Below are 21,641 nucleotides of genomic sequence, written 5' to 3'. Positions count from 1 at the left end.
TATTGCTTGTAGCCTTCTTCAACTCAAACTCATCTTTTTCTTATTCATTACTTGATTACTTTCTACATTGGATATGATATAATATAGTACATATATATATAATCCACTTGATTACATTCTAGAGTTGGCTACAATACCAAATTCATCATAATTCACAAAGTCATCCCATTGTTGTAACTTGAGTTTAGAAGATAAACTTAGTGATGTTTTGACAACAAGAAAACACTATCAACACTTAGTATACTTTAGCACTTAGTTGAATTTGAAGCTTGGTTCATACTAATCACTTCGAGTCATAGGAACTCGGTTAGCACTATATGACTTGGTGAACATAGAGAAACTCAATAGATATTAAATCACTCAGTTGACACTGCATGACTTGATCAACACTAAATTCTCTTCATTAACACTATGAGTTTGGTAGATACTATAGAACTTGGTTAACACTATAGATCTTGGTTAACACTAAGATCTTCATCACTTCTACTAGAAATCTTGGTAGACTTTGCTACACTCAAGCGATACTGTAAACTATCTCAGATGCTTGGTAGACACTATGAAGCTTAGCATGAATTGCATTATGATTATTTAGCTCAGTAGAAACTAAAACACTTAGTTAAGATTGCTAGATGAATGATAAGCTTGGTAGTAACTATAGAGATCAGTAAAAATGAAACCACCTGACTAAGTGATAAGTTATGAATAGACAAATTTGCCTTAATGTCAATAGATGGATTGATTGGTAAGTGTAAAATCTTGGTGTGAAAATATTGAATGGCCATGTTATACACTATGGGTAGTTTATTCTATGTAGTTGAGCCCATAACAATCAAGTACAAGAGAGAAAATAAAAAAAAATTGTTATCCTTAAGGAGTTAGGCCATATTGGTGTTACAACTGTATGAGAACCTAGGGTAGCTGAAACCCACAAAATCTCAAATCTTTTCCAAAAGGGTATTTGGAATGGTGATTATTTAGGGAGGATTCCTAAAGGAATTTTTGGAGAAAACAAGCCAAAACTAGAATTGGAGACCTAATTGGCTAGTAGGTCTTGTGGCTCTATTTTCTACAGGTTTGAAGAGATTGAGTAGAAGAAAAAGGGTAAAGGTAGAAAAACCTACCCAATATTCTTGTAATAAAGAATTCCAAGATCTATCCATTTATAAGAATGATGAACTTGGAGTTTTGAATATTTGGAGTGGCTTTGAGAACAAAAGCCACTAGGAATTACTAAAGGAATAAACATTGGTGGTGAATTTCTTGTGAATCAGAGGTAAGATTGAATCTCCTAAGGAAGAGGGTGTCTAGACACTATAACATTTTGGATCAGATTGTGACAAAAATTTGTAACAATGATGTAATTTGTGGTGATTTTCATGTTTTTTTGTTGAAATTCTCCCTAACTTCATCCCAATAGAGACATTGACATCATAGTTATGATGCTCATATGAGTATGAAAAAAATGACATAAATCGTTTCCCATTTATTTGATCATGGAGAGCTATGCACAAAAGAAGGTGGAGAGCTTTGAATGAGGGTGAAGAGCTTTGAAAGTTGTTGTGCCCTTGTGACTAGTGTATTTTGTTGGTGTGATCTCTACATTTCATTATCATTCCCTTGGTCTACAATTTTGTTCCTATGATCTTTGTATTTCATTTCCATGCCCTTGCTCTATGATTTTGTTTTTGTGATCTTTGTATTTTGTTCTTGTCCCCTTGCTCTATAATTTCATTTTCATTCCTGTGTGATCTCTCCATTTCATTGTTGTGCCCTTGAACTATTATTTTGTTGTTGTGCCCTTGCTCTGTAATTTTATTGTCAAGTCATGCCCTTGTGATCTTTGTGCCCTTTCTCTATGATTTCATTATTATATTGTGCCCTTTCTTTTTAATTTTATTGCCATGCCCTAGCTCTATGATTTTCTTCAAGGGCTATGTAAATGTTCATTTATTTACCTTCTAAATAGGTATCTCTTTATATTTCCTTCTAAAGATGTATATTTAGAGATATTTTTTAAGGTGCTAATTACATCTTAGAACAATAGAAAAATTCATCCAACTACATACATATTCCAGAATCCAAATAATAAAACAATAAAACTCACTTAACCCATGCTAAGTGGCTTACCTCAAGATTGTCCACAAAAATACTATAGACTAGGAAAAATGGGCAGAGTTTGCAAAAAAATTTACAAAAACATATCATAGCATATATTTTTAGAAAGAAACTAGCCATAACCCAGTTAAATGGGTCTAGTTTCTGATTAGCTAGGTTGATTACAAATTCCTATAGAGCTATCATTATATTAGGTACAATAAAATGAACAATCAACAATTCCTAGCTAGCAGGATCAAATAAAGTTTTCCAAGGTGATAAAATTGCATATGTAGGGAATTGAAGAATAATTTTAGTGAAGAGTTGAGTGTAAGGAGTTGAAGAACCAAGTTTTGTTTCTATGTAAATGCCATAATCACAAGGCTCATAATTCCCTTATAGAAGCTTCTGTCTTAATGACATTACCTCTAAACCATGCAAAGGATGTTGAAGTGATTCACAACTTATAAACACTCTTATAAGCATTTGATATTTGGGATCATTGTAGGGAGACTATGCTAATACTTGAAACACTCTTATAAGCATTTGATATTTGGACTATAAATTCTCAAAGACACTTGCAAGTGATGCCAATGTCATAGTACCTACCACAACACTTTCCTAGATTCTATCTAGTGGCTCCCATGATATCCTCTATGTTGTCTAGCTATTGTTTCTATCGTGCAGTCTCTTTCTAAAGCCACTCCTTCTCCTTCACTCTCATGCCTTAAATTTTGATTATCAAAATCATAAATATCTACCTCTACCTTATCTAAAATAAACTTTACATTGTTTTGAAACTCTAGAATAGGTGTTTGACCATTGATAGATTTCATTTCAGCATTCAAGTTTTCAAGTTTGGTCAACACCCTCACTTAAAAACCTCTCATGTCAAGGACTTTTTGTACTATTTCAACACCATGTTCTTTCTTCTGAGCTAATAGTTCTTCAGGTGCATTTTCTTGTAAAACATTAACTTTGTTGAAAATTTGTAAACTTTTAGAAAGTGCATAGTTATTTTCATGTATGTATGTATGTATCTATGTATATGTATGTATATTTATGTATGTATGTATATATACATACATACATATATATATATATGTGTGTGTGTGTGTGTGTGTGTGTGTGTGTGTGTATGTATATGTATATATATGTATATATACATACATACACACACATATGTGTATGTCTATGTATGTATGTATGTGTATGTTTAGAGAGATCTTATGGATTTTGGATTATGGATTATAAACAAAAAATAAAATTTTAAAAATGACATTAATCATTCCCCATTTGTTTTGATTTATTGTGGAGAGCTACATGTGAAAGAGGGTGGAGAGCTCTAAACATTGGTGAAGATCAGCAGAGATCAAAGATTTTATTGTCATTTCCTTATGATCACTACATTTAATTTTTTTGTTGTACCCTTATGATCCCCATGCCCTTTCTCTATGATCTTCTTCAAGGGGAGAATAGGTACCTATGTAAATTTTCTTTTCTTTCCTTCTATACATGCATCTCTTGTTCATATATAATAGCTTTGGTCAGATTCAAGGATAACTGATTATGATAATTGTATGCATATATGCATGTATGCATGTATATCAGTTCACTATGTGAATCAATTTGATTAGGTTTCCACAATCCATTAGACTTTTTAATGTTTTGCTTTGCATATTTTCCTTCGAGCGGGCCTCTCCCTCCTCAGATCGGTAATCCAGTCCACCAGGAGAACCATCAACCATCTCAATGCAAGGTTGATGCCCCTCCATCTTGAGTTGGCCACCTTGCTACGCCCTGACCTATGGGTTTGGTTAGACACCTCTTCTTACAATTGGGCTTTGGGTCGTCAAGCTGTTTGCATCCAAAGGCAGAAGTCAAAGTTCTGCTCTCTCCTCAGACAATCTCGTGGTGGGCGTTGAGCTTCTTCTTATCAATCTTTCTCTATTTGTCTAGCTCTGCAGCGCCCCTCATTGCAGACAGGACTTTCACCCTTCTCCAGCAATTTATCAAGAAGTATCTCTGCGACGGATACTCAGCCTATTCCAGTGATGTCCGCCGCGAGCCAAGCTTCTGCAGTCCCACCACCCCTGCCTCTTGCGAGCCAGCACGCAGTGAATGGAGCAAGTAGAACCGTTCCTCGTGGGTACTATTCGATTGTTCCTCAAGTCATTGTAGAGTTTCCCAGACTGTGAGCTCCCGAATCGACCTGCATCTTGCCTCATCAATGACTTGGCCCAACGGTCATCTTCTCCCAGCGGCTCCATCATGGATGGTGCAGGTACGTCCACCTACCCTTTGGACTCTCTCAACATGCATAGTCAGTATGGTAGTTTTTCTCTTTGTAACACTGTAGTTGGTGCATCCCATCGAGCCCCTCGCTCATTTAATGCAAGTCTTGTCACCCCGAGTTTGAGTGAGCCGGTGACTAATATGCAGGCCACTTGCGTCTTTAACTCTGTTCCTGCCCCTTCATCCAGCATTCCTTGTCAGAGTGTTGGTTTTTCTCCTTCTCATGCGGTAGTTGTTTCTTCCCATCGTGCCCCTCACTCTTTAAATTTGAATCCTGTCACCATTAATAAGAGTGAGCCGTTGTTCAATGTGCAAGCCCCTTGCTTGGACAACTTGGACTCTCCTCCTTCGTCTTCCTCTATGGCATTGTCGAAGTGGGAGCCTCTCCAGCTTCCTAGTGGCTCTAATGCGTTCCCTCTTGCCATTAACCATGTGGATCAGCCCTTGAACCTTGGTGCTACCTCTATTAGGGACCGTTCGTGTTCCCCTTCTCTTTCCCACCGCTCGGTGCTTGATTGGGAGAATAAACTTGTGGTCAACTTATCTCATGCCATTATTGACCATCTTTCTTTTAATTTTTTGAAGCGTGGTCTCAACTTTGCCTGTGCTCCTCGATCTATTCCTCACATTAAATTTCTTGTTGAAATTGAGCAGGCTGTTCGCTCCCTCTCCCCTGATATGGCAAAAGAGGTTAGACAGGATTGTGTTGTTGCCCTCAGACGTGCCAAACCACCCAAACTCAACTTCCCTAAAGTTGAGTTGCGTGCCTTCAAGCATTTAGTTGCCAACAATGATATTGTGATCACCAAGGCTGACAAAGGTAATGCCACTGTGATCATGAACATACATGATTATGTCGCCAAGATGCAGGTTTTACTCTCTGACTCAAATAGCTACAGAATCCTTCCTCGTAACCCTTGTTTGAAGATTCTCCAGCTTGTCAAAGTTGCCGTATCTAGATCCTCCTTTGATGAGACCACTAAGAAAAAATTGGTTCCATCTAAAGAAGTAACCCCTCGCATTTATGGGGTACCGAAAATTCAAAAGGATGGTATCCCTCTTCGACCCATTGTTGACACCATTAGGTTGCCAACCTATGGGTTGGCATCTCATCTTGCCAAGCTTATCTCCCTATTGGTGGGAAATTTTGACACCTTTGTCAAATATTCTAGCCACTTCGTCCAATTTACCAAAGATGTCAAGATGGAGAAAAATGACATCTTGGTGAGTTTTGATGTGGTTTCTCTCTTCACCAAGGTGTCAATTCCTGACTCAATTGACATCATCAAGGATAAGATGGGTGAGGAAATTGCTTCCTTAGTGGATTTATGTTTGAGGTCCACCTTCTTTTCCTTCCAAGGCATCTTCTATGAGCAAGTTGACGGGGTGGCTATGGGCTCTCCCCTCTCCCCAGTCATCGCTAACCTTTATATGGAGCGTTTTGAGGAAGTGGCCCTCCACTCTTTCCCCCTTAAACCCAGATGGTGGAAGCGATATGTGGATGACACAAATGTGTGTTGGCCACATGGTCATGACAAGCTTATGGAGTTCCACCAGCACATCAACAACTTTTCCTCTAACATCTCCTTTACAATGGAACTTGAGTCTAACAACCTTTTACCTTTCCTCGATGTTCTTCTCATCAAGAAGGAAGATGGAACCCTCAGCCGATGTGTGTATCGCAAGGCCACCCACATTGATTTATACCTCCACTCTTTATCTCACCATCACCCCAACCAAAAGGGTGGCATCCTCAAGACCCTTGCTCTTAGAGCCCTTAGAATTTGCGATGATGACAACTTAAACCAGGAGTTGGCCCATCTCCGCCAAGTCTTCAAGCTTAACGGTTACTCTCATAAACAAATTTCTAAGGTGCTTAACCAAGCCAAATCTTTCTTTTTCACCAGTGCCAACCCCAAACCTCTCTTCTCTCCGCCTCCCTTGAACGTTGCCCTTCCTTTTGTTGATGGTTTATCCCAAAAGATCGCCAAAATCTTGTCCAAGAAGGGACTCAGGGTGGCCTTCAAGCCCCTATCTAGGGTCCGCAACTATGTGCCCCCTCTTAAGGACCCCAAGGATGCTCTTCTTGACTCAGGAGTCTAAAAGATTGTTTGCTATTGTGGTGTAGCCTACATAGGAGAAATAGGTCGCTCATTCCAGACGAGAATTAGGGAGCATGGTGCAGACATCAAACATGATAGGGTCCATATAAATCTGCTCTAGCAGAGCACTCATCTGCAACCAAACACCATATTTGTCTCGAGAGCACCCAAATCCTTGTCAAGGAAGATAACTACTTCAAGAGAAAGTTAATGGAAGCCATTGAAATCAACCACCACCCCCTTAATCTTAATCGAGAGGATGGTTGGTCTTTGAGCCAGTCTTGGCAACCATTATTAAGTACGCTGGATAGTCGTCACCGTCCTTGAGCATCCCCGCTCCCTGTCCTTTCTCCTCTCTTCTTCGCTGGTCTAGCTTGCTCCTCTGCCTCTTGTGTTGCCTATCCTTTGTGTCGTGGCTCTCCCCCTTCTTGTTCTCCGCCTCAACCTCCCCTGTCTTGTCCTCTCTTTTCTTGGTTCCTCCTCCCTTCTTTCTTTGTTCATTTTTTTTTTTTCTTGCTTTTTTCTTCCTTTTTTAATTATTAATTTTTGTTTTTGTTGTTCTTTTTGGTTGGTGTCTTTTCTCTTTATCGTTATGTCATGCTCCTTGTTTCTTTTCTTCTTTGCATATATATATATATATATATATATATATATATATATATATATATATATATATATATATATATATATATATATATATATATATATATATATATATATATACATATTCATTTTCTTCGCTATAATGGTTTATTTAATATTTCTTTGCTTTGGTTGCTTTCTTGCTTTTTTCTTTTGTTTTTCTCCCTTAGTAGTTTTTTATTATTATTCTTTTTGTGGTTCTTTTTGTTTGGTGCAATTTTTTGCTTAGTACCCCCTTTGCTTTTTTTTTTTTAGTATTTATTTATTTATATATATTAATACTATGCTATAATAGTATTAATATATATTTTTATTACCTCCTTAGTATTAATATATTTTTTGTAGCTTTCATAGTTTTTTAAAAATTATTTTATTATTTATTTTTTATTGTAACTTTAATAGGTTTAATAGCTAGTATTAATATATACATTAGTACTAGTCCATACATTATATATTATATTAATATATATATTTTTAGAGCTACAGTATTATATATATTTCATTATTATTCTGCTATAATTTTTTACCTTTGATTCAACTGTATTTGTATTTATTGTTTATTTATATTATTATCATTATGCTTTTTTCTTTTCATTGTATAGGATTAATTGGCGATATATATATATAGAGGTAGCACCAAGGTAGCGAACTTATATATATATAATTAATTTATATTGTATATCTCCTTTTTTTAGCTCTTTTAGTTTTCCTTTTTTGCGTGCTTTTGCCTCTCGATTATTTTGTTCTTTTCCTGTTAATTTCCCTATTTCTTTACATGGGAGGCTCATGCACTTGCTCTAGTTTAGGTTTTTAATTTGTTTCTTGTTTTTTATTTCCTAGGGGTATTGTCTATTTTAACTCCTTATTTTTAATTTTTTTCTCTCCCATGGGTCCCCCCCCCTTTTTAGCTTTTTTAATTTTTTAATTTTATTGTCTTCTCCTCTATCCACCTCACTTCCTTCCAACTTTTTCCCTTATTAACCCCCAGACTGGCTTGATCTGCTCACTTTTTCATTCTTGCATTCTCTCATCCTGATGATGGATCACAGAGTGTGATCCGAAACGTTGATGCTAAAAAAATGAACACAATCGAATCCAGAAGCAAAACATTAAAAAATCACTATGTGAACTTATTTATGTGCATACATACACACTTGCATAGTACTTGTGCTAAATTTAATTAATCATTCATGTCTTGAATTCACACAAGCAATTATCCTTGCATTCTATCAAAACTATTCATACTAGATTAAGTATGCAAAAATCTGTACTTATAGATTATATTATCTCTTGGTGATTGAGTAAAGATCTCATGCATAATATTGTCTAGGTAATAATCAGATGCATTCATATTAAGTCATAATAGGATTGAGAAGATGATCCATTTATGTTACTTTATACTTATTTTATTGATCATTTTGTTTAACATAATCAATAACACTAGAATTATATAGCTACAACTAGTACTCTTGTTTATTTTATTTAATCATATACATTTAAGACTAATATTTTTCTTAAAATTAGACTACATATTTTTTATCATTAAAACACAAATTATAGATCTCTAATAGTTATCTTTTTTAATTTCAAGATCTTCATATTTAACGTGAAGAGTTTCCACTACTGGACAACGGAATAGCCATAATGTGGAGCCACATAGCTCATGGATTTTTCCACAAATTATATTTTTATTATATCTTTTTCCTTCAAAAATATTATAGGTGAATGTTCTTTAGGTTTTCCATGCATTTAATAATTTTTCACTTGTCATTTGAGGTAATTTTCTAATCTAAGATAGAGACATCTATCATAAGGATGGACATGCCAATTTTGATCATCTTGCTTTCAAAGTTCATTCCCTTGTCAAATTAATGAAACTAATTGCAACTGACACCCTAATTTTTTTCAACTTTCCCAATCATCCATTCACACAACCATCTTCCTATTACCCTACCATAGCATGCAATGCTTGTGTGAGGTTTATATCTTAGTCGCTTTTGGGTTTTGAACCTCATTGAACCTATTTCAAAATGGTTCCATTGGTTCAAGGAGGTTCATATGTTTAATAAGTTCAATGTCCTAGGTAGTTTAGTGGTTTTAATTTTTAGAAGGCTCTTGGCTTGGATCGGAGTACTAATATTCAAAGACTCTATAATTTAGATTGAATGGTTCATATCAATTTGTGCAGATGCTTTCAAATGTCTCTAAGAACATTTAGGTGTATTCTAGTCCATAACAGTTGATGCACCACAAAACAAAATCAAAGTTCACATTTCAAAGGCCAAATGTTCTAAACATGAAACTAGTGATTCAAAGTGTTGGTTCATCAATTTGAATGTATAGTTTAGCGATTCATGTTTGACAATTCCAAGTAGCCCATACCATTTTAGATGACCAAGTCTAGTGATTTGTATCTAGAAATTAGATAATATAGAAATTCAATGTTGAGGAGGATATATTGGCATCACAAATGAATGTATGTAATGATCAAGTTTTTAGGTTTGAATTTTCAGTGTAGATAGGTGGAGCCATTCAATGGAATGTTGATAAAATATACATTGAAGATAGGGTTGTTTATCTAGCCAAGTCATGACATCATTTGAAGATGGACAGCATTGATGATGTTTACCAAAACACCCACAGATGGGGAGTCAATGGGCCCCATTAAGATTGGCCTTAACATCGAGTTCAATTTCAATAGAAATGCTTACATTTCTCCCAAAATGTGGAAGGACTTTACAAGTCATGAGAAGATCATAAAGAATTCATGAAAATAAGTCTTTAGAGATATCAGGTGGTGGCATAATAAGCACACAATAAATCCAAAGGCAATCACCTTGGCCCAATTCATATTCAATGCAAGCCCATCCATTATTAGCATGCTCTAAATTGATACAAATAAAACCCAATATCACCATAGATGGAAATGATAGAGGGAAATATCTAGAAAAAAATATAGGAAATTCTAATCAATCATTGTTCATATTTTTGAAAAAAGAATGCAAATAACTGCAAACCTAAATTTTACTAACATAGGATGTGTTCCATGTCCCAAAAAAGTAAAGGGATTTTATAGGTGGCATAATCATATTTCAATTCTCTGTTGGTGACATAATCATATTTTATTCCTTAATTTTGGATTTAGTAATGAGGCTTTTAGCTTGGGCCATGGGAGAGCATTTGAGTTGTGAACATAAAATTGGGAACATTTGAGCTAGAAATAGCATCTAATCTTATGTAAGTCTCTCTCCTCTAAAGACCCAATACATGGAGCCATTATCCTCATGAGTAGACTCACTCTCCTAGATGAATTTAATCAAAACTACTCATACCAAACTCAGTATGTAAAAATATGTAGTTACAGATTTTATTATCTCTTAGTGATTGAGTAAAGATCAAATACAGTTTTCCAAGGTGATAAAATTGCATATGCAGATGTATGTATGTATGTATGTATGTATGTATGTATGCATTTATGTATGTATGTATATGTTTATGTGTATATGTATGTGTGTACATATATATGTATGTATGTAATGTATGTCAGTATGTATCTTTGCATCTTTGCATTTTGTTGTCATGCCCTTGTGATCTTTGTATATGTATCTATGTATGTATATATATAAATAGAGAGATATTTGTATATGTACATACATACATACATACATATAGATACACACACATGTGTGTATATATACACATACATATACATAAAGAGAAGCTTCTCTATATATACATACATAATAGACACACACATATGTATGTGTATGTATGCATATATAGACATACATATACATAGAGAGAAGCTTCTATAATCACCTACTGGGGGAAATATAAAGAGATACATGTTTAGAAGGAAAAGAAAAGAACATTTATATATGTATTTCTTCTCCCCTTGAAGAAAATCGTAGAACAAGCACTACTACATTTGGGCTCAAATTACACCATTGTCACAAATTGCCATTGCAATTTGACCCCAATTGTTGTAGTTCAAAGGGCATAGAGATTACAAGGGCACAACACATCAATAAAATTATAGAGTAAGGGCATGGAGATCATAAGGGTGCAACAAGAAAATGTAGAGATCATAAGGGCACGACAATGAAATACATTAATCACAAGAGCATGGCAACTGTAGATCTCTACTGATCTCCACCAAGGGCATGGAAATGAAATGAAATGAACCAATCACAAGGGCACTACAATGAAATATCCACCAACAGTTAGAGCTCTCCACCCTCTTTCACACCTAGCTCTCCACAATCAAAACAAATGGGGTATGATTTATGTCATGTTTTCTCTTTTTTTTGTTTATATATAAAATCAACTTCACATTTTTTTATAACTCTGGCATATGTGTTTGATCATCGACACTTTTCATTTCAGCATTCAAGTTTTCAAGTTTCCTCTTCATTATATGTTTGGTTTACCAATGATTTCCTCTAGTTCAATTGTAGTGCATCTCAACTAGCTACTCCAATGATGCAATCACCTATCTATCTCCAAATTATGTAAGAACTTGTTGTTTTACAATATCCAAATAGATATTGAGAGTTCCAAAGCCATAAACCTAAAGATCATGATGTGTGCATCCCACTTTAGGGAAAAATTGGATGTCATGTTCTTGTGCATATATTTCAATCACTTCCTTCAAACTTAACTGGGATGCACCCATGGAATTATTCAAGTGAATCCCACTACCCATGAAAGCTAAGGCTTGTTATTGAGAATATGTTGTTGAAGTGCATCCAATTAAATTTTTTTTGTTACCCTAAGATGGCTTGCATTCTCTCTAGCCAATGATACAAACTTGATGCCACCGTTGAGGTGAAATAGTTCTTTCCACCCTAAAAACTACTTTGTTACTTCATTAAAATCAAGACTTCACCAAAGCCAATGATGCAAAACCTACTTCCACTTTGGAAAAAATGTTTCCTACAACAATGCAACCATATGATAAATGGGAATAGCACATGCCCAAGCCATAACCCAGTTAAATTGGTCTAGTTGTTGATTAATTGGATTGATTACAAATTTCTATAGAACAGTCACTAGATTGGGTACGATAAAATAAATAATCAATTGTTCCTAGCTAGCAGAATCAAATACATTTTTCCAAGGTGATAAAATTACATATGTAGATGCATCACTTGCATGCCAGGCATGAAGTGCATTCCCCAATTTATAATGAAGGGTTGGATATAAAGGCTCAATATGCTAGCCAACAATGGAAGCCAAGGATGTAACTATACATGTGTTGGTACTCTCTCCTTACAAGGATCCCAAGTATCTACAACTAATATTAATTTGGGCATCACTATATGATCCATAATGTTATGAAATATTTAAGCCAATAGTAACTTCTCCCATGTCTCTAGAAAATGTGGCATAGGTTTAGTGTCCCTTGGCTCCCAAGAATTTGTAGCATAGGTTAAGGGTAGTAACTCCTTACACTCAACTCTTCACTAAATTGATTCTCACTACCACAATGACATTACCTCTAAACCATGCAAAGGATTTTGAAGTAGTTCCCAACCTTGAAACACTCTTACAAGAAATGGAAAAGAAAATGTAGATGCAATACATGAAAAACTGCACAACTTGTAGTATTTATATATACAAAGAGATATCTTTCAAGGCACTTATTACATATTAGCACAATAGAAAAATTGATCCAATTGCATATATATTCCAAAATACAAATAATTAAACAATAAAATACACTCAAAAAGTGCTAAGTGACTTAGCTCAAGATCCTGCACAAAAATAATGTAGACTAGGAAAAATGGGCAAAGTTCGCAAGAAATTTTAGAAATATATATCATAGCATATTTTTTAGAAAGAAACAAGCCATAACCTAGTTAAATTGGTCTAGTTTATAATTACTTGGGTTGATTACAAATTCTTGTAGAACTATCATCACATTAGGTACAATAAAATAGACAATTAGCTATTCCCAACTAGCAAGATCAAAAAATAAATTCCATGGTGATAAAATTGCATATGCAGATATATGTGTGTATGTATGTATGTGTGTATATATGTATGTATATACATCTATGTATATATGTATGTATGTATATGCATATGTATATGTATATATGTGTATATATACATACATAAATACACATTCAAATGTGTTTGTTTATGTATGTATGTATATATATAGAGATATATATATATATATATATATCTTGTAGATTGTGGAGATCATTGGAGATCTAAAATTTTGTTTCCCTACCCTTGTGATCGCTGCATTTTTTTGTTGTGTCTTTGTGATCTTTGTATATGTATGTATGTATATACATATCTATACATATGTATATTTATATGTGTGTATATATATACACACATATGTTTGTGTTTGTCTATGTATGTATGTATGTATGTATATAAATTGAGAGATCTTGGCACAACAAAAAAACTATTAAACTCATTCAATAGGTAGCATGGCCACAGATACAATGGAAATGCCTATTGGTAAGTAGATTCCTCTTTTTCTCTCTCATTTTTCATGTGTTTATTTTACTTGAACTATTATTTCCTAGGGTGTATTTTGTAATATTGGATACATTTTATGCAAGAGGTGATAAGGACAATCTTGGATGTACCTGTGTGATGAATTACTAGTGAGAAATGAAGATGGAATTCTCCTAAGAGTAGTAGGAGGTGATGAGGGAATTCTAGGTAACTTACCATGCTTATACACATATGTATGTTTAGGTAATCAACCTTACATTTAATAAAAGGAATATGTGCTTCAAAACCAGCTTTGCATTAAAAAAAAGAATCGTGCTTGTATAACTAATTTTACATTTGAATAAAGGGTTCCCTTATAGAATGAAGAATCTATACTTGTGGGAAATTTCAGCAGATGCAACCTAATCTACCTAGTTTTTGAAAATAGAAGGCTAAACTTTGAGTTTCAACATTAACTTGACTAGTCTATTTAGACCCATCCATTATTGTTACAAGATTTTAAACATAACTATATAAGGAGTGAGTCAGGAAATATATAGCTTCTTAACCTTACATTAACTGTAAACTACAACACAAAGGTTGTAATAGGGTACTACAGTATAATTATAGAAAATTGTTTGATTCACCCAGTGGGTGTATGATGGTGAAGAGTCATATTAGGTGAGTAAAGCTCACTAGTGGCTATAGGAATATAGCTAAATAAAAATAACTAGAAATCAGACCTATATATTCATTAGATTGAGTATTTCAAGGTTCTTATCCCATGGATATGGTTATGTAGGTAGCCTAGTAGGAAAAGTATGCCTCTAGTGTGTAGACACCTTAGACATAGTTAGGTAGCACTTAACTATTTTAAGACGTTATATGTTAACTCATGAGTCTCATTCTCTTGTAGAAGCCTCTACCACAATGACTTTACCTCTAAACCATGCAAAGGATTTTGAAGTGGTTCCCAACTTTGAAACACTCTTATAATCAATGGCAAAGTAAATGCAGATGCAATACATATATTACTATTATTTATGTATATGTATGTATGTATGTATGTATGTATGTATGTGTATATATATGTATGTATAGATGTATGTATGTATGTATGTATGTATGTATGTATATACATATACATAAGTATATGCATATATATGTGTATGCATACATACATCAACACACATATGTGTGTACCTATGTATGTATCTATACAAAGAGATCTTGGCATAATAGAAAAATTGATCCAACTACATACATATTCTAGAATCAAAATAATAAAATAATAAAACTCACTCAAGCCATAATAAGTGACTTACCTCAAGATCCTACACAAAAGTAATGCAGACTAAGAAAAATGGGCAGAGTTCGCAAGAGATTCTACAAAAACATATCATAGCAGATATTTTTAGAAAGAAACAAGCCATAACCCAGTTAAATTGGTCTAATTTCTAATTAGCTAGGTTGATTACAAATTCCTATAAAATAGTTATCAAATTAGGTACAATAAAATGAACAATCAATTGTTCCCAGCTAGGAGGATCAAATATAGTTTTCCAAGGTGATAAAATTGCATATGTAGATGCGTCACTTGAATGCTAAGCATGAAGTGCATTCCCCAATTTATAATGAATGGTTGGATATAAAGGCTTCATATGTTGGCCTAACAATGGAAGCTAAGGATGTAACCATGCATACATTGGCAGGCTCTTAGTGCAAGGATCCCAAGTATCTAGTGTTGTTGTTAACTTGGGCATCACTATATGATCCAAAATGTTATGAAATATTGAAGCTAGTAGTAACTTCTCCCATGTCTCTAGAAAATTTAGCATAAGTTTAGGGTCCCTTGGCTCCCAGGAAATTTTAGTAGCTAATCTCAATGTTGGGAGAATAACTTCAATGAAGAGTTGAGTGTAAGGAGTTGAAGAAGAAAGTTTTTCTTCTATGTAAATGTCATAATCATGAGGCTCATTCCCTTGTATAAGCCTCTTGTCATGCCAAAAATTTTAGGGAAAAACACAACTAACAATTTTTTTCTTATATATATATATATATATATATATATTTATTTATTTATTTTTATATGCTAAGCTTAGGGAATTACATATAGAAATTTACATGATGCAAGCTAAGTTATTGATTAGATATATGTTCGAGATACATCTACTCATAGTCTCAGAGTAACGATTATGTTCATTAGAGTCTGGCCGGTGGAATATATAATCCTAGTTTGGTGACAAGGTCACATGGTTATTTCATTCAACGCTCTTGTCTCACAATCAAAATTAGAGAAATGGAAAAACTATTTTTTTATTATACAATAGACTAAGATCATAACTCTCACATGTATGTTTATATTTTTATTATATGTCACCCTTATTGTAGGATGCTTGGATGGATATTACACAAATATTTGTTCTTTCTTTGCTTTGCATATCATTTTTCACCTATGTAACTTTTTCCTCTAATGCTTATTATAATAGTTGAATTTACATGTCTTTACCATCAATATATTATTTGATGATAGTAGAGTCTAACAATTGAATATCCTACCTTATTGTAGTACATAACAATTAAATAAACCCTTAGTCTATGAAACTCTAACTAATTAACTTAGTTATATTGATCTCTAATGCAGACATATCACTAACAAACTTCCTTATTAGTAGTATCTAATATCCACTTTTACTATTATACCTATTGTACCAACCCACTAATTATCTTATCTTATCTTACTTTTACGTAGTAACTATTTTTTACAACTATTTATAATTTAATACTTATACACTTATCCACATTTATATGATGAAATTATACAACATAACTATATAAATATTATTCTATCTAACAACCAAATCATTCTATATCACTTACTACCACCAACCACACATTACTAATTATAACACTAAAACATAAATTAGATTATTTAAATAAAATAATCTAATTGGCTTCCTTAACCCAAATAAAGATTGCAATTCCAATTACTTAGAATTTAACTATGCAAAATTAACTATTAACAATCACCATTATTTTATTCCAAACTACAATTAAACTTCCCATTCACTATACACTAACCATCTATATTAAGTGATAACTAAAACCAACTAACTACTAATACAAAATATAAACCAACCTTTTTACTATTTAATGAGCATAAAAATTCTTACTACCTACTACTAACCTAATCCTAACACTAACTATGCCACTAACCACATACTAATAATATTAGCTATGGACTAGCTTTATCTTACATACTAACTAACATCCACTAATTTCTAAGATTTAACCTAATGTCACATGGTTCACCCAAGTTGACTCCTACTAACTCACACCACTCTCTTCTCACACTCCATGTGACCTAAGACCCCTTTACTACTAACATGGAGGTGGCAATGTGCTAGTCATATGGCCCCTTGAGACATGTGCTTGAGTGTAGGAAGACGTGGTTTGAGAGAAGCTTTTTGGAAGGTGGGGTTCACTGCCCACCTTCCAAGTACTTTTCTTGGTGGCACCCTTCTTTATTATTCCCATGCAATTTCCTCCATGTATTGAGGGTGATCATTGTTCATCAAGCCACATGATCCCAATGTTATTTTATCTCGAATGTATAATATATTTTTGAATGGGGAGGATATATATTTAACAACGTGTTGGGGAATTTGTTTTAAATTATGAACACTTGCTATGATTGATTGTAAAGTGTCATTTAACTTTTTTTTTATTCTATGGTTCCTTTCTCCTATCACCTCATGTTCTACCATTGACATTATTAAATTAGTTGAATTTCATATTTACCTTGGTTTAGGGAATTGATTATTTAGGACTACTATGGAGAGGATTCCAAAGAATATCCTTAGGATTAAAATATTGGTGTGTAACTGGGAGAGGGGATTATTTCCATCTCCCATACAAATTCTAGAGAGTTTATTATACATGTACAGATTTTTTTGTTAGTATATTTTCTTCCTTTGTGCTAGGACTTCTACTAGGTTCACTTCCCTTACTTTAATGTTTTATACCATGGACCTAGGTTAATAGTTAGTTAAATATTATAGTTAACATTGTAATGGATATGTCTAGATTGATAAATATCCTAAAACATTATAAACCATAGAAATATAAAACTTGAAACTTAACAATTAATTCATACAAGTCACTTTCTTTGCTACATCAAATTTTCATCCTCCTTTGAACAAGATAACTTATAACATCTATGAATTGAATCCCTATGATGAAACTTTCAAATGGATGGCTTGTTGAAAAATAGGTTCATTATTGAAATAATTTTCATGTATAAAAATATTTGAATATACTTTCCTTATCTTATTTCATGATTCAGAAGGAGTATGATTTTCTTATGCCTAATCAATCCTATAAACATGAAGCACAAGGAACTATCTGATTGAGAGAGATTCTTCTATATTCCTACAATATCATCAAGACATTCTTATCTTCTTGTCAATATATATTAAAGCACATCTCTAACAATGAGTCAATTTACATCTCCCCAACCTTATACTGCTAACATGAATCCATGCTTCACAACAATGCAAATAATGTGGGGATTTCTCCATTACAAATGCAATACACCAAAGACAAGATCTCTTTCATGCTTCATCAACACATGGGGTCACACCAACTTATTCATTGGTTCAAAAGAGCACAAACTTGAAAAAGAAACATGAAACAAAGAACCATGGAGGCTCACCTCCCATCCTATGCTTCTAAGAAGCCACGCACTGAGCTGGGGAAACAAGACTCAAATAGTTTACACTCAAGAAGCTAATAATGCATACAAAAAAACATGACAATACATAAATAATCCCTCCAAGATTCAACACAATGTTCACCTTTAGAATCATGAAATAGTGGGTGAAGATGAGCTCTCCAAAGAGGAGAATGTCATATCCGTAGACACATATACATTTTCAATTGCATAATGCCTCTTCAAGGCTATGAAAATACATCCTCCTCATCATGTCAATACACTTTTAGCTCCCATAATAACAAACAAGGCATATGGCTTCAATGGAGCCCATGCTCCATGAACAACAAACCCCTCTCCAAGAGGAAAATCTCTCAACTTCAATGTTGAGCCCAACTAACCCCTGCACCGAAGGCATCTCTTCCCTTCCAAGGATGAGTGAAGCCTTCACATCCATTAAAATTAATACACACAAAAAAAAAGGAAAATTTCAAGAGAAATCCATCACAAACAATGGCACATATGCACAATCTCAACACAAACACATTACATGGATTTTAACACAAAATGAATAAGAACAATATCATTGAGCAAGTGAAATGAGAGTTATGGTATGGGCACCAACCTTGGTCTAAGCTAAAGGAAAGAATAGAACCTGTTGTAGATCTCCCTTCTCCTTAGTCCTTCCTCCTTCCAAACCCTAATTGTCTCTAAACGTAGAGTGTGGGTGAACATCTCACTAGTTTGTCCAAGTCCACTAAAAGGACTCTCCCACTATCTCTTTTTGGAAAAAACATCAAGCCACTATATCTTACAACTTTGTCCCTACCAAATTTGTTACTTTTGACTAAGTGGAAAGATGGGGATGAACTCATGGGACAAATTAGTTTTCGAATTGGTAGAAGAATGCATTGGTTAAGGTACCCCCTAGGCTAGCTAAGCACTTAAATGGTCAAATTTAGGCCCCTAACATGTTATACTAACATACGGGTAGCTTATTTTCACAAAAATGATATTTTGGGACCACCTATTGACCCCTTAAAATCTTTATCAAGTTTGAATTCAAAATTTCCCTTGATGGTGACCCATCCTATCCTTTCTCCAAGTGGATTTGCTTAAATCTTTTGAAAGGAAATTTGTTTAAGGTTAAGTGCAACCATGACTTAAATCCTAGGTGACATGTCATCAACACATAAACAATTTACAAGTGTCAAATGATGCATCAAAACACATTACACATCACAATGACATGTCCCTAGTTTATTCATGAACATATATTTATTACACATGCAAACTTACATTTATGAAATAAACACATCACAATAAGGTTTTGAATCTTCCAAAGATTTGCCTTGGCTATATTGTGTCCACATAAGTTTGGGTCTTCTTTCCTCTATTAAATTCCATGGTTCAATTTCCTACACACTAAACTTGAACATCAGTAGCTGAATGAAAAATCATATAAAACGCATGTACAAAGATGCATGACAATTTTATATTAAATAATTCACCTTAACATCATAATAAATTTTTTAAAATTTTCTAATCATTTTCATATAAAGCATTTGAAACATTAAAATTTCAAAATTTTCATATCAACATCAATATCTAATCAAATAATCCAACTAACATTTTGAACCACATCATAATCCATTTCCTATCATAATGATGAAATACTAAATCTATACTGTTAAATCAGCCAACATTAAAATTAGTTTTGAATGCATATCTTAGGTCAAAATCACCAAAATGTAAACATCACAACTAGTAACCTTTGATTCCTTTAAATATAGTTTGATTACCAATAGTATCAAGTTATCATTATGAGATAATATATTATAAGGTGTATCAAATATGCCAGGAAATCAGGATGTTTGCCTAGTCACATAGTTTCAAAATCAATTATAGAATAGATCTATTACATTTTATTGGGCCATAAAATCTATCCTCATGAATTTCAACATATCCACCTAATACTACTTGCACAATAATTAACTTATTACATTACATCATATCGAGTTCTGCCATGTAAACCCTTATCCAATTTTGATAAAAAAATTCATCTTTGACTATTAGTAATATCATAAGGGTGGGTGTTGATTCATGTTTCCATAATAACCATATAATTCAATTATCTTAATAGTTCATAAGATATCATGAACCCATCGACATAGTTTCTAAGTTGTAACACCTCAAGTCTTAATTCCATAGGGTTTTATCATATCAACCTAATGTAATTTTGAATACAATACCTAGCACAACAATGACTCAATTATATATCAGACTCAATAAGATCTCAACTTCTTTATTGATAAGGAAAGTGTCAATCATGGGATACTTAGATCTTGGAACCTTATTACCATCATTCTATAATAAGGTGTATGGTAACAATATATAATTTACATACTATACGCAAGAGACAAACACATGACATCTCATCTCCTTACATTTCCTAGCTCTAACCATATTTGTGTTATTAAGATTTATAATAGGGTACTACACCTCTGCCACAATGACATTACCTTGAAATCATGCAAAGGATTTAAGTATGTATGTCTATGTATGTATGTATGTATGTATGTATGTATGTATGTATGTATGCATGTATATATATGTATGTATGTATATATATGTATGTATGTATGTATGCAGAGATATTTTATAGATTTTGAAGATTAGTGGAGATCTAATATTTTGTTGTTGTGCCCTTATGATTATTGCATTTTGTTTTCATACCCTTGTGATCTATGTATATGTATGTGTGTATATATGTGTGTGTGTGTGTGTGTGTGTGTGTGTGTGTGTGTGTGTATACATAAATACACACATATGTGTATGTTTATGTATGTATGTATATATGTAAATAGAGAGATATTGGCACAATGGAAAAATAATAAAACTCACTCAATAGGTCCCATGGCTATAGATACGATGGCAATACCTATTGGTAAGTATATTCCTCTTTTTCTCTCTCATTTTTCAAGTGTTTATTTCACTTGAACTATTATTTCTTAGGGGGCATTTTTTTAATATTGGATTCATTTTATGTAGGAGGTGATGAGGACATTCCTAGATGTACCCATGTTAGATGTATGAGAATCACTACAGAATTGTGATGAATTACAATCTATTGGTTTCAAGCAATATAGAAGGATGCCATATTTCAATATTCAATCTTAATGCATATGTAGACAACATTAGGTGGAGCTGAAAACCCCAACACATTTTCATTTTTGTTAGAGGTTTGCATAGACCCATTAAATAAATGTAAATGTGGTGGGTTTTTTCAACTCCGCCTATTTTCCATGTATATAGAATGCAGTTGCACATGTATTCTT

General features: G+C 33.6%; 1 protein-coding gene across 1 annotated transcript; it reads left to right on the top strand.

Moving 5' to 3' along the window:
* The first annotated feature begins 4,365 nt into the window (after positions 1 to 4,365).
* LOC149552142 (uncharacterized) lies at positions 4,366 to 6,492 on the top strand. Its single transcript, XM_089790180.1, has one exon. The coding sequence runs from the start codon at positions 4,366 to 4,368 to the stop codon at positions 6,490 to 6,492; it is 2,127 nt and encodes a 708-aa protein (XP_089646306.1).
* The last annotated feature ends 15,149 nt before the right edge of the window (positions 6,493 to 21,641 follow it).

Source organism: Cupressus sempervirens, chromosome 6 (assembly GCF_028749045.1).
Source record: "Cupressus sempervirens isolate cs-2001-9-10 chromosome 6, ASM2874904v1, whole genome shotgun sequence".
Taxonomy (NCBI): domain Eukaryota; kingdom Viridiplantae; phylum Streptophyta; class Pinopsida; order Cupressales; family Cupressaceae; genus Cupressus; species Cupressus sempervirens.
This window is presented reverse-complemented; position numbering and strand designations above follow the sequence as displayed.

Bases quoted from the DNA above. Each gene is read 5' to 3' on its own strand.
- LOC149552142 (XM_089790180.1), top strand. From the start codon at position 4,366: ATGGATGGTGCAGGTACGTCCACCTACCCTTTGGACTCTCTCAACATG.